The 15,546-nt window shown below is 37.7% G+C and overlaps 1 protein-coding gene across 1 annotated transcript in view; it reads right to left on the minus strand.

Annotated features, from left to right (window-relative positions):
* Positions 1 to 6,024: 6,024 nt before the first annotated feature.
* Positions 6,025 to 15,546, minus strand: part of LOC149804329 (endoplasmic reticulum membrane-associated RNA degradation protein-like) — a 100,776-nt gene continuing 91,254 nt past the window's right edge. The window contains exons 18-19 of the mRNA XM_089938890.1: positions 14,126 to 14,239; positions 6,025 to 12,273 (exon numbers count right to left, since the gene is read on the minus strand). Of these exons, the coding sequence (XP_089795016.1) occupies positions 12,123 to 12,273; positions 14,126 to 14,239 (265 nt within the window). The 3' untranslated portion in view covers positions 6,025 to 12,122. The remainder of the gene's footprint in view (positions 12,274 to 14,125; positions 14,240 to 15,546) is intronic.

Raw genomic sequence — 15,546 nt, forward strand, 5'->3', positions numbered from 1 at the left:
CATAACGAAAGAATTGTCTCAAGCTACAATGACCTAGATGAACAAATCTATATTAATGAAAACTCTAAAATAATAATCAATATGTAATAAACATCTTTTATTATAATTCAGTATAAGCACCATTATGTGTCTGTCTTTTGATTCTTGTAATGTTGATTTTGTCGATGATCTATTCGAAACAGAGATCGAACGACAGATTTAAGGACCGAATTAAATCCCAAATTTGATTAGAATCTCATTTTCTGGACCCACTTAAGGAAGCTTACTCTCATATACCTATCATAATACATACAAAGGGAAACTGTCTGCATTTTATATGCTATGAGGTATTGTGATCTTTTCCCTATTTATTCTCCCGACATGAGCTGAGCTGGTTGCTTTTTATAATGTTTTAGTCTTACTTTCCACAACTTTTTTTTTTTGTTGTTGCTTATGGCCACATTGGTCTTGCGACTGTTTTCTGATGAACTATCCAATTTCCTTGCCAAATTTATCAAACTCTTTAGAAAGGATTCGTGGTGCATAATATAAACTGACCAATCCCAAGAAATTTAGAACTTCTGAGGATGTTTCTGGTCTCCTGGCATAATGCACACATTTGACTTTGGCCACAGAAGGGTGAATATCCAATTCAGGCTAAACAAGTCCCCAAACCTCCAATTTCAGTAACCTTAGAATTATATGCTGATTGTAAAATATCTTTCTTTCTGTCCTCATTAGTAGCCTTGTCGTGATCTGTTAAGTCCTTTATATGTATGGTGATGTCATGAGCCATGTTTCGGGCACAAGTCCTTTGTATTTGTACAATCCTTTACGGGAAACAACATAGGTGGGGTGCTCGTCTTCGCTAAGTTCCAGTTGCTGGAAGACCCATTTTGAAGCCAGTTTCCTCAACCAAGCTTATCTCATTTAATCTATATACAAATTAATCCGTTGTCGGAATAGTGTGTCTCTCTGTAATAACCGTGTTATTGGTTGGTCGATTGCACGTAGAAACAAAGTCTAATTTCCCCAAAATTCTTTGTCGTCGCAACTAAACTCACTCATGGTGATGGACAGTTACTTTGCAAAGATGTCAATTTGTTCCGGTTGTGTAACTTAGCGTCCACTTTTTCTCGTCCACAGAAATAGTGACTTGCTCATATTTCAATTAACCGACACTCTCAAAATAACGCTTGTATTTTTAATTAAGCGAAATGCACACGATACTCTGTTTAAGAAGAGGGAATGAAACTGCAGATTCTTTTCCTAACAGTCAATAACTAAACATTTTGTCATCTCCAACTCAGGATCTTCTATGCTCTTCCAGGCATTTGGAGTGGCTTTTTACTCCATGTACCCATTTCTCTATTCTTTCTGATAAACATGTTAAGAGACATTCGAACCTAGGTCCACTGGTAATGGCACCCATCGCCTAGGATCCAGGAATAACACTTTCCGTTCCCGTTGATGTATATTTGTAATTTTCTATAATTTCTTCTATACCACTTGATTTCTGTCTTAGGAATCCATAATGACTACTTAAATGAGAATTAATTTCGATGTCGACATGCGGGTGTCTGCTACGCACAAATGCTCACACCACCGACGTTTTAGCATCATTTTTTGGCGATGTGTTAATGCTCAAGGTTGTATAGGGACTGGTGCATGCAGGCAAGGCGATGGCTGCAGTTTACCCGCGGACATGGTTCGCATGTCGGAAAAGCAAGAACTCAAAACGTATCTAACCTGTATTATTTATTCGCGTTTGTAAACAATTATATTAGCATTACAAAGTGTTAAATACAGGGATAGCACTTTCCGTTATGTTTGTCAGAACAATAACTTAAAGTAATAACTATTTTAATGTGATTATGGTTTAAATTGACAATCACCTTGGTGTGAGAGCATACGATTTTTCATAAAGTGACAATCACCAACTGCGTGGGTTCGAGTCTCAGCAAACGTGGGTACGTGTGAACGCTTGCCAGTACCTTCGCGTGGGTCAATTGTTCTTCCCGCGTTTTGCAAGGTTCTTCCTCCACCAGTTACACTGGCCCCCATGTATTGAAAAATGGCGTTAAACCCTACAACAACACAAACGTGTGGGAGCATCAGACTAAAATGATTTACACATTTCAATGAAACTAAGATACTGAAATGACTTGCACCTATCCAGCTATACTAATGAAAAATCATATGATCTCACACCAAGGTGATTGTCAATTGTCCACTGATGTCATCGTTAAGCAGTAACTTATTGCTCTCCATACGCCATTTTAATGTTGTTATTGTTGTGGGCTGGACGCCATTCTTATGCAGCCAGTATAACTGGTGGAGTAGACTCCAGAAAGAACCATCGACCCACTGGAAGCTACAGGCAAGCTTTCTTACACACCTACATAGGCCAAGCCTGCGGCTCAAACCCACGCAGAGAGAGAGAGAGAGAGAGAGAGAGAGAGAGAGAGAGAGAGAGAGAGACGAGTTGAGTTGGCAGTGATTGGTACAAGTAATCGCTGTTAGACCAGTCGGCCACCCGGGCCCAATTAGATAACCTATGATATGTTTTTGGGGGCTTCCATTAATAGAAGGTGGAATCCACCATATTGGTTCCTTTTTGCACTTGCGTGTTGTTTTCTATTATATTTCCTATGGAAGCCCAAATCCTGTGGGTTTCTTGCGCTTCAGTTGACTTTGTATTGCGAGGTCATATGACCTGCTGCAACGCATTCAGGGAGCTTGATCTATCCAATATAGGCCGTCGTCACGGATCTGCCATATTTAGGCCTTTCGAACTACCTCGGTTTATATCGCGAAGTATCATGATATTTGGTTATCCTCGGATTTTATCAGTAAATCATATCGAAAGTTGGATATCCTCAGATTTTACCGTTTACACTTGTCATAAATTTAGGATATCCACTGATTTTATCGACAGGTTATGTTTTAAGTTTTGAATATAATCAATACCTACACGGGATATATCTCATTCGCTTAGCGCACCACTGCCGTTGAAAACTGTAACGTGCTTGGATTCAGCGTTGACTGATTTGGTCAGATGCACAGAGAATCCACGTCTGAGAGTTTAAGTTCTCTCGTGACATCAGAGAATATGATTAGAGTTTGCGTTAATGTCGCGGTTGCTAAAAGAAGCATGGTCGGCCTTGATTGCCTGCTAGGATTAATCACCGTGTGGGGAGGCGGAGCTTGAAATAACAGAGCCTCCAAATAAGTCTAAAAATATTCGTGTTTACACAAAGCTGAAGGGTGTTTCAAAATAGAACTGATGGAAACCACTTTGCCCTTCTGGTTAGTCCAAAGAATATCAAAAAGATAGTGCCAGCTTAGCAAAGTACAATACTGTACCAACGTTGTAGTGGAGAGTACATCACGGTGACTCAAAATTGTGCTTTGATCAGGCAATATTGTTTAATGTGAACAGCTGCGAACTTTGAGAACGTGACCATGTCACTGTTCACGCCAGATGGCATCGTCGTCTATATTTCAACGGATCAGAGCAATTATGTTTAGCGCCGAATGTGACTTTGAGCATATCACGACAAAAGCCGCAGATGTATGTCAGTGGCAAGGGACAGGTAAAAATACTGCATGTGTCCACGTGGCTCTTTCGCACTGTGAAGCCATGGTTGACGTTGGGTTTGTTGCCGGTCATTGCAAAGACTCTGTCAGTTCCCGTGTTGTTGGAAGCCTCTGCCTTGCTGCACTTGGTAGTATCGGCGTGGTCTGTTGCATTCCTTGTAACCATCAGCGATGGGCCGGCATTGTGGCCGTAGTCATTGTTATAGCGAGTTAGACCGATGCTGGTTGTGGTTACGTGAACGTGATCAAGGCATTGCTCAATCTCTTTGTCATAGATGAGATTTCAGACACTGTTGAACAGCGCAATTATACCGTTGTTGACAAATACAACTGTCCGCTGCGTTGTAACCTGTCTCATCGCCCTTTGTGAGTTTGCCGACTAACTCGATAAAGATTTCGAAGGTTAGAAAGTATCGCGATGTGTAATCCACACAACCCTTTTGATATCGATCGTTTGCCTGTTACTAGCTGTATTGCAAGTCGCGGATGCTGCGGTCACTGAGCAAAGAGGCCTCGATATTGAGGGCTGGGTTTTGAACGGTTTGGAAAAAATACTATTGCAAAAGATATACTGCCTTACGTTTATCTTTTAAAATGGTGAGAGGCGAAGGTCCATGTCCAAGCTTACGACAACATCTCGCGTTTTCGAAAGACGTAGTTTTGACTGCAGCGCCATTAGCCAAACTTTCAAGGACAGGCTGAACCAGAGCTGCAATTTGTTGAAGGGATACATCAATAACAGCAATTCGTGCCACCTTAAGGTGTAAATTTGTTGGGGCCGCCATATAAAGCTTCATCAAAGAATTTTGCTGATTACTCTTGCGAGGGTTGACAGTGCTTTCTTTGCCTGACTTGCGAAGGTCGTCTTGATAGCATCGACGGCATGCGAGGCGATGGCCTTGGCAGCCGGGTTGCGGTTTTGGCCATTGCTAAGGCGGTCACGAGTGCTGCCCCGACTACTGCACGAAAAACCTGCGGGCGCGGATGACTCATAATCGTACATTGCTTGAAGGGGCTGTTTCCGTTGTGGACGACGACTACAAGCTGAAAAGATAAGTGCAGATTTTTATTTGCGAATATTCTTAAAGCTGAATACAGTCGCGGATTTTAAGGCAACCGTGAATGTCTTATCGTGGAGGTCGAGTACGTTGTCATCCATGTCTGTAAGAGCATAGAGCAGTTTACTGATGTGGGGACTTTGCATGACATGTGGACAGGCCAGGGTGGTGCTAATGCCAGGAGCCAGAACCAGAACTAAATTCATTGATGTAAGTAAACGTAAACGTAACAATAACATTGTCACATTATGAATTAACCAGTTATCTCTAATAACTATTTATAACGACTTAAAACTCGGCAGCGAATGTGTCCTGTATTAAATGAGGCAACTATCTCTAATTTTAAAGATTTAATGGTCATGCCTCCATGCCTTATTCTTGATTCCTTTTCTTGACATTGTAATGGCACTACCCTCCCACTTGTCAACATCTTCATTGCTTTCCTTATCGACTAGCTCCGACGCTCTCTCATCACCAATAAAGTTGTCAAATTCAATGGAAATGTCCCCGAAAACTTCGTCGTCACTTATTGTGTGTGTGTGTGTGTATTGGCATTCCGATTTTTCCCTCACATTTCATACGGCTGGCAGTCGTTAATACGCATCCTCTCCACCCCGAACCGGCAGCGGACACAACTGATGGACAAACACGCCTCCAAGCGGCTCCAGCCAGGATACCATATCGGCTGGGACAAAATAATCCTTTTACATCTTTTATGTTAACTTAAAATTTAACAACTGTCTTCTATAAAATTTGTGACGAAAATTGATTCATGCACTTTTTTGTAAGTGCTGACGCATGTATTGAATACTAGCGTTGGGACACCTTTCTTGAAGCTGCATATCTTGTTATTTGGCAGATATAATGTTTATTATTTTTGTCATAAAATTCTTTTAGGATGCAAAGTCTATGATAAGCATTTCATACTTTCTGCAGATTCATTTTGATTATCGAGTGTATTAATAAAGCCCTGGAAAATTATATATGTGTGTGATTTAGATTTTTAAGGTAGCTTTAACAATTCTCCAGTCATATCGCTACGATGTCTGCAGTATGGTAGTTTAAATTGACGTCTAGCACTGGGGCATCATGCCGCAGACATGTAGCATGATGTCCCACTCAGTCACAGTATCCTGACACCAGGCCGACCAGTCCTAACACTAACCTCTTAACGCTGAGCACCTAGGTACCATTTTAGAAGTCGGGGTTCGAACCAACGACCTCTCGCGTCCAGGGCGGACGCTCTAACCACTAGGCCACCGGAGCGGTCGGAAAATTATATGCCTGCACTTAGTATGAAAACCAGTTGAACTGCAATTTGACAAATCCCAAGATCCTCTGCACTCATTTTATTACAAATAGCACAATAAATTCAAAACCGATAACAAATACAATCTGTTATTGTACCATTCTATATGAAATATAAGGAGACCATTCTTATTTCTCACCCCATTAAAAAATCCATAAAAATGATTTGGACACACACACCTTCCATACCGTCTCCTTCCCTTACCAGGTTTTGGGGATTAACATGAGAATATAAAAACGTTTAAGAAAATCATTTATTTCCTCCATAAAAATGACATATATCCAATAAGATAAGGTAAATATAAATTACTTTTTAAAAATTCAACCTACTTTAAAATCACAAGTAAATTTTAATTTAATCAAGGAGTTTATGCTTTCACTTAAAATATTGGGATCTTCATGAAAGTACTTTAGTTGGTACTAGCTACACTAATGCATAAACTTGGACAGCTGAGTGTGACGGATGCCACTTTCTAAATTGTGCTTTTCTCCTCTGATTTCTTTTTAGTGATTATTCTTTTGATATGACTTTACTGCAGCCATGCTGAAATCACTAAATAGCAACTTGAGCTGACCAGTATGAAAATGACACAATGCGAAATTATTAGTTTTCCTATCACTTACATTTTGTGTAAATATTGTCTTATCAGGAGGTGGGGATTTTGGGTATAGCATTTCACTGTTTAAGTTCCCGAATGATGCTTTACAAACATGGGAACCCATATCTTGGGTTATCCGAGGATTTACCTCCCTTTTTACTGTGCCTAATATTTCTCATTTGTAGCATGCATTTGACTTCAGTGAAAAGGTGCTAATTATTTTATATATGCTCCACCAGAATTATAATTTTTAAGCACTTCTATATGCACATTTTGTACAGTTACTTACAAGAAATGCGACAAACGTCTTTTTTAACTTGCCTTCACTAGATTTTGAGATTTCACAAAGAATTGTACAACTTATGTTGTACTGTCATTGTGCATAGCAGGTACTACCACTACTGGGTTCATCAGCTATGAAAATAATTATCCTGACATGTTATAAGGTAATTCAAGTGGGTCAGGTAAAAGATGAAGTGTGAAGGTGTCTCATTGCTGTTGCCCCATATGACAGCTTCTCAATCAAAGACAAATTAAAGGAAACAAAAATTTCTTAACTTTGCACAGTTTAAGGTTGAAATTTGTTCAAAACAGCCCTCGTTTTTGTATTTGATAAGTGTTTCCCCTAATCAACTCATCTGTGAATAGCTCATTGGATAGTCTCATGTATACAGGTACACAACACACACACAAACAGAAACTAAATCTGTCATTTGGCTTACATTAATTTTGAGTTAGGCTTGAAAACCTATTGATATCTTTAAGACTGCTTTCACAGTTAGACTGCACTGGAGATCAAATGAATAAATTTGTCTCTAAATTGATGGCATGCTTGGTATATGCATTTATGAATGTACATTAAAGAGGTAAATATCTCAAATTTGAGATGGCTGAGGGGTGCTGAACAGAATACCAATTTTGTTAAAATACCAGTGAATCTAACTTCTATTTAAACAAGAAACGAATTACCTGTCCTAACCCTCTGAAGACAAGCTTTAACAAAAGATGGAACACATCAGAGATATGAAATGAAATCAGAAACGTGTCCCTATGTCACATATACTGACATCGCCCCATGATGCAATTAAAATACAAGATTCTAGGTCAAGCAGGTGCCATAACTCCATAAAATTATCAAACTTGAACTAGGTTTTGTTAATGTAAAGTCTCATAACAATTTCAACTTGTGTCCATAAGTTACTGAGCAGAAATGAAAAGTGACAGATATGACATGATGTGATGAAATTAAAAGATATAGGTAACACTATATGCCCCATCTGTATCTGTGGCATGGGCATACAAAATGATCTGTGGCATGGGCATACAAAATGATTTGTGGCATGGGCATACAAAATGATCTGGCAATAAGAAAGAACTTAGAGAATACCCACCTCTTAAAGTAATAATCCAACAAGGCCCATTCATCTTTGGAACAAAACTTCTACAGACAAAATGTTTTTTTTATTGTTTTTTTAATGGAGATAACTCTTAAAATGCACAACAGACATTTTTTTTACAAGACACACTGTCTAGTCCTGCACATCAGACATTTTTCTTACAAGACACACTGTCTAGTCCTGCACATCAGACATTTTTTTTACAAGACACACTGTCTAGTCCTGCACGTCAGACTTTTTTTTACAAGACACACTGTCTAGTCCTGCACATCAGACTTTCTTTTTACAAGACACACTGTCTAGTCCTGCACATCAGACTTTCTTTTTACAAGACACACTGTCTAGTCCTGCACATAAGACTTTTTTTTACAAAACACACTAGCTAGTCCTGCACATCAGACTTTTTTTTACAAGACACACTGTCTAGTCCTGCACATCAGACATTTTTTGTTACAAGACACACTGTCTAGTCCTGCACACAAGACATTTTGTTTAGAAGACACACTGTCTAGTCCTGCACATCAGACATTTTTTGTTACAAGACACACTGTCTAGTCCTGCACATCAGACATTTCTGTTACAAGACACACTGTCTAGTCCTGCACATCAGACATTTTTCTTACAAGACACACTGTCTAGTCCTGCACATCAGACATCTCTGTTACAAGACACACTGTCTAGTCCTGCACATCAGACATTTCTGTTACAAGACACAGTGTCTAGTCCTGCACATCAGACATTTTTGTTACAAGACACACTGTCTAGTCCTGCACATCAGACATTTTTTTTACAAGACACACTGTCTAGTCCTGCACATCAGACATTTTTGTTACAAGACACACTGTCTAGTCCTGCACATCAGACATTTTTGTTACAAGACACACTAGCTATTCCTGATATAAAACATCAGACATGTTTTACAAGACACACTGTCTAGTCCTGCACATCAGACATTTCTGTTACAAGACACAGTCTAGTCCTGCATATCAGACATTTCTGTTACAAGACACACTGTCTAGTCCTGCACATCAGACATTTTTGTTCCAAGACACACTGTCTAGTCCTGCACATAAGACATTTTTTGTTACAAGACACACTGTCTAGTCCTGCACATCAGACATTTTTTGTTACAAGACACACTGTCTAGTCCTGCACATCAGGCATTTTTGTTACAAGACACACTGCCTAGTCCTGCACATCAGACATTTTTGTTACAAGACACACTGTCCAGTCCTACACATCAGACATTTTTTGTTACAAGACACACTGTCTAGTCCTGCACATCAGGCATTTTTGTTACAAGACACACTGTCCAGTCCTACACATCAGACATTTTTGTTACAAGAAACACTGTCTAGTCCTGCACATCAGACATTTTTGTTACAAGACACACTGTCTAGTCCTGCACATCAGACATTTTTATTACAAGACACACTGTCTAGTCCTGCACATCGGACTTTTTTGTTACAAGACACACTGTCTAGTCCTGCACATCATACATTTTTTGTTACGAGACACACTGTCTAGTCCTGCACATCAGACATTTTTTTACAAGACACTGTCTAGTCCTGCACATCTGACATTTTTTTTACAAGACACACTAGCTAGTCCTGACATAAAACACACCAAGATTCAATAAGATACCACAAACAATGAACAAGAAGATACCACAAACAATTAAGTACAAATACAATCTTCAGACATGAGGAGATAACTCTAAAAGCACTAACCTGTCAAAGCTGATTCTTATATACGACACAAAGTCTTGTCATGATTCAGTTGCAAACCATGCTTCATGAAGATGTCTCAAAGGATTTATCATGATTCCATTGCATACCATGCTTCATGAAGATGTCTCAAATGATTTATCATGATTCCATTGCAAACCATGCTTCATGAAGATGCCTCAAACGATTTATCATGATTTCATTGCATATCATGCTTCATGAAGATGTCTCAAATGATTTATCATGATTCCGTTGCATACCATGCTTCATGAAGATGTCTGAAACGATTTATCATGATTCCATTGCATACCATGCTTCATGAAGATGTCTCAAATGATTTATCATGATTCCATTGCAAACCATGCTTCATGAAGATGCCTCAAACGATTTATCATGATTCCATTGCATACCATGCTTCATGAAGATGTCTCAAATGATTTATCATGATTCCGTTGCATACCATGCTTTATGAAGATGTCTGAAATGATTTATCATGATTCCATTGCAAACCATGCTTCATGAAGATGTCTCAAAGGATTTAACATGATTCCGTTGCATACCATGCTTCATGAAGATGTCTCAAATGATTTATCATGATTCCATTGCATACCATGCTTCATGAAGATGCCTCAAACGATTTATTATGATTCCATTGCATACCATGCTTCATGAAGATGTCTCAAATGATTTATCATGATTCCATTGCAAACCATGCTTCATGAAGATGCCTCAAACAATTGATCATGATTCCATTGCATACCATTCTTCATGAAGATGTCTCAAATGATTTATCATGATTCTGTTGCATACCATGCTTTATGAAGATGCCTCAAACGATTTATCATGATTCTGTTGCATACCATGCTTCATGAAGATGTCTCAAATGATTTATCATGATAATGTTGCATACCATGCTTTATGAAGATGCCTCAAACAATTTTTATCATGATTCCATTGCATACCATGCTTCATGAAGATGTCTCAAATGATTTTAGGAGATATTATTCTGAGAAGAAACCAGTGGTCATAAAGATAGAAGAACACAATTTGTACTAAAACTCTAACAGCACTGATCCAAGAAAACTGAATCTTATACGGGACACAAAATCTTGTCCAGATACAAATATATACCAGTTAGTTTCATAATGATATTTAATATGGTTCAAGAAATATTAAACTTTGTTGCCTGGGGTTTTAAAAAAAGGGGGGGGTTGAACTCCATGGAATGTAGTGGCTTTCCAGCAAACCATGCTTTCATGCACGATCTGTAAAACCTTTATGAAATATCTTGTTTACAATATTAGCAGTGTTGATGCTGTCACTCTCATTACCCCGTAAAAACTTTATGAAATATCTTGTTTACAATATTAATGGTGTTGATGCTGTCAGTCTCATTACCCCGTAAAAGCTTTATGAAATATCTTGTTTACAATATTAACGGTGTTGATGCTGTCACTCTCATTACCCCGTAAAAACTTTACGAAATATCTTGTTTACAATATTAACGGTGTTGATGCTGTCAGTCTCATTACCCCGTAAAAGCTTTATGAAATATCTTGTTTACAATATTAACGGTGTTGATGCTGTCACTCTCATTACCCCTGTAAAAGTAATAGCTATGTCAAATCACAGGCAAGATAAAAAGGTGGTGGTGGTTGTGGGATTTAACACCATTTTTCAGCACATAATAGGCTATGCATGGCGGCCAGTATTAATGGTGGAGGAAGAGCCCAGGAAAACTCCAGGAAGAACCACCGACCCATGAGAAGCTACTGGCAAGCTTTCTGTGACACATACCCACATGGGCCGAATCCTGGACTTGAACCCATGCAGACAGAGAGATAAAATGGTCCCTAATCAGAGAGATAAAATGGTCCCTAATCAGAGAAGACTTGGGGCACATTTCTCAAGAACATTAAAAAGCTACCTCCATTCTATAAACTACTGTAGGATTCATTCTCTTATAATCTGTATGTATGATTCTCAGTTGAAAGGTATCTGGCAATGTTTCAAATGATAACAAGAAAGAACTTTGAGTATGTTGACAATGCAGATACTACATACATTGTATAGTAATATGTCTGTCATTATCAGCTAAAGCACATAAATGTTCCAAATCTGACTAAAATGTATTTTTTTTGCTGAACCTGGATTACTTGGATGGTTATTTTCAGCCTAGCAAACAGTAACATCCATTCCAAAATTTATATCTGTAAAAATTCAAACTATCCTTTTCAAAATTAAGTCAAGTTTATCTATTTGTAAGCATGCTGAAAAAAATTACCTATTACCTGGGCCAATAACTGACCTCATGGTAAATACCACCTTGGCCAAAAATTGCCCTCATGGTACATACCACTTTGCCCAAAAATTGCCCTCATGGTACATACCACTTTGGCACATATTTATTGTAAACTCATCCATTTCTTTTAAAACAAATTCTTCCCAACAATGCTATGAACTGTGACTAAATAATTCTCTGATCTCCCTCTCGAACTTCATAAAATGTTTCTCCATTAAACTTAAACTTTCTACCCATTTATTCTTCTCAGCCCTTGAGGAAGTCCGTAAATTTTCTGCAAATTGCAGAACATTTTTCCACATTCTGAAATAAATGAGAACAGAAAATTAACATAACAGACAATTAAAATAGGATTCTTTCCACCATAAAATACTTCTATGCTGCTTCTGTTTGCCATTTCTGACACAAAGAAAAATATTCAATGCACAGATCCAAACAATGTAGATAGGTATGATAGAATATCAGTCATCTCAGCAACTCAGTAAGGAACAGGCCATAATGATGATGGTTAAATTATTTATAACATTCTCCATGAAAATATTAAAATGTCTTTCATTTAAAGCATTTATGACAAGAGAATCATAAAGGTCACATGACAGACACATCCTGTGACATTTACTAATTAATGACCTTGACCTTTGAGCTAGGGACATGGCTGTTATATATACAAAGTTTCATCAAAATATCGTAAGATAACAGCCCAGATAAGGAAACAGGCCTTTACTTACATTTGCCCTTGTTGTGACCTTGAGCTTGAGACAGGGCATATGACTGTGCATATATAAGACACTGCCACGTCATGATAAATAACAATCTAAAATATCATTCAAATATCTTCATTATTGTAAACATTATACGTGGATAGAGATCATTGATTTATATTTTCTCTTGCTATGACCTTAACCTTGAGGTGGAGGTGAGTTGGTATGTAACACATCATCAATACATGATATATATATTTCCTATATTTTCACAAAAGTCATTCAAAGTTATACTCCAAAGATACAAGTCACAGAATTACATTTTTCCTTGCCATGACATTGACTATTCCTTTGCCATGACACTGACCAATCCCTTGCTATGAAATTGACCTTACCTTTGCCATGACATTGACATTTCCTTTTCTATGGCAATGACCTTGTCTTTGCCATGACACTGACCTTTCCTTTGTGAGGTCTTTGCCATGACACTGACCTTTCCTATGCCATTATAATGATTTTTCCACTGTCATGACATTGACCATTCCTCAGCTATGATTTTATGGAAGGTGATATGGCTAGTGTATGTGGCACGCCATCTAGTCATGATATATAATTGTGGAAGGTGATATGGCTAGTGTATGTGGCACACCTTCTAGTCATGATATATAATTATGGAAGGTGATATGGCTAGTGTATGCGGTACACCATCTAGTCATGATATATAATTATGGAAGGTGATATGGCTAGTGTATGTGGTACACCATCTAGTCATGATATATAATTATGGAAGGTGATATGGCTAGTGTATGTGGCACACCATCTAGTCATGATATATAATTATGGAAGGTGATATGGCTAGTGTATGTGGCATACCATATAGTCATGATATATAATTATGGAAGGTGATATGGCTAGTGTATGTGGCACACCATCTAGTCACAATATATAAATGGGCAAAGTTTCACAAAAGTTTATTCAATAGTCACACAGTTAATGACTAAACACGCAAATGTTAATTGATGGATGGACAGGCAATGCCATAACACTATATACCCATATTGCGGCCGGCATATAAAAAAGGTGGCATTGAACATTCTGTCCCACAACACTATGATGTGTATCCTTTGAAAACATTCACATAAAATACCTAATATCACTGTTGTCATCACTGCTGGTAAAATAACACTCATGTCCAGCTATTCAATGAGGCAACACAAAAAAAAGACAATACTCTGAATGGCTTAGTTTTCAGGGACATTAGGAGTATACAGAAAGAGATAATAGGACTCTGTCTCAATAAAGATATTTCAAAACCAAGCAGAATTATTGTTTGAAGCCATTTGCTCCTGAAAAATGTAATTCCCCATTGCCAAAGGCCCCATTTCTAATCAATTTTGAAAAATGAAATTTAGTGACCTTCAAAAATAAGTAATTATCATGTGAAGACAGCTTACCTGATCAGCTTGCTCTGTCGTGGTATGGTCATATTAGACACTGCATCCAAACTGTGCAATTGCCACAAAACAATAAAGCAAACTGTGGTGGCTGACAAGTAATAACTTGGACAGCTGAAGAAGAAAAAACAAATAAAAATAAATAAATAAATAATAATAATAATAATAATAATAATAATAATAATAATGATAATTATAATAATAATGTGTTCAGTAATAATTTTGATCAGCTTTTGATATTTTTATGTCAAGAAGGAACATATCTAGACAACTTGCTACCTCAAAAAGAGATACAAAATATTCTTGTCATCGTAACTAAAAAAAGATGAAAGAAATCCATTTTTGGACACAAATATTTTTTGCTGAAAATATTTAACCAATTATAATACATTAGCAGAACCACTAACGTGCAAATTCTTTCCTCTCAAGCCTGTTTTCAGCTTGGAAGTCAGACAAAAATGATCTCTTGGACAGAGGGATTGGTGCCAAATCAGGTATGCATATTGTCAGGTTTTAAAAATGTAACTGCAGGGAGGCTGTACCCGTATTATGATCTGCTTAGTATTATTAATTAGAGAAATAATTAAATCCAAAAATTAGTATTTTCTTCAAATATGTTACACCATCATAATACATTACAATATGCAAGTGGTGAAAGGAATTATATCCCATAATTCCAGAGAAGGCCTAATCTCTGGTCCCCTGATGTACATGAAGCAACTTCAAATTGTGTTAGAGATATGAGCATCAATTAGCATAAAGATATGTCTGGATGCAGCTTGTATGGAAAACTTTCCTCACACAAATCCAGTGAAGTCAAGTGGAAGGTGGCCTGTTATGCTACTGCTATAGATCAAACTAAAATCTTTTGTCAACCTTAACAGTGAAAGCAGAAGCCATCTTATTAAAAATTGAACCATTGTGACAGAACAATAAGACATGTCAGAACACATGGTAGATGGCATTTTGGGCATATAAAATTTTCCAGTAAATTATGCTTTTCTGATAATACTTCTGTCAAATACATTATCTGATCACAACTTTCTTTGCTACCTCTGAATCTGGCCCTATGGAAAACAATCTATCTTTTGTATAGACCAAGGGAAGCAACTCTTGCAGGGTAACTCCCTTTGCAACCTGCTAGGTGGCTACCATTATACTTATTTTGTATTTCTTTTGGTGCTTTTTCCATGAATGATAACTTAAAGGATAATTTGGTTGTGGGGATATTATCTGTAATGTGACCATGTAAGTACAATCGAAGATACATAATTTACTACATAAAGTTTTGACTTCTTGATCGAATACATTACCTGATCACTTTGCATTAGTAGAATAGGTAAGAATGAAAGGCCAAATAATGTCTGGGTCAGGTTTGTGCTTTCATGGAAGTGGTCACTGTCTGTGCAGTTACCACTACC

Source organism: Sinohyriopsis cumingii, chromosome 2 (genome assembly GCF_028554795.1).
Source record: "Sinohyriopsis cumingii isolate HCF-2022 chromosome 2, ASM2855479v2, whole genome shotgun sequence".
NCBI lineage: Eukaryota > Metazoa > Mollusca > Bivalvia > Unionida > Unionidae > Sinohyriopsis > Sinohyriopsis cumingii.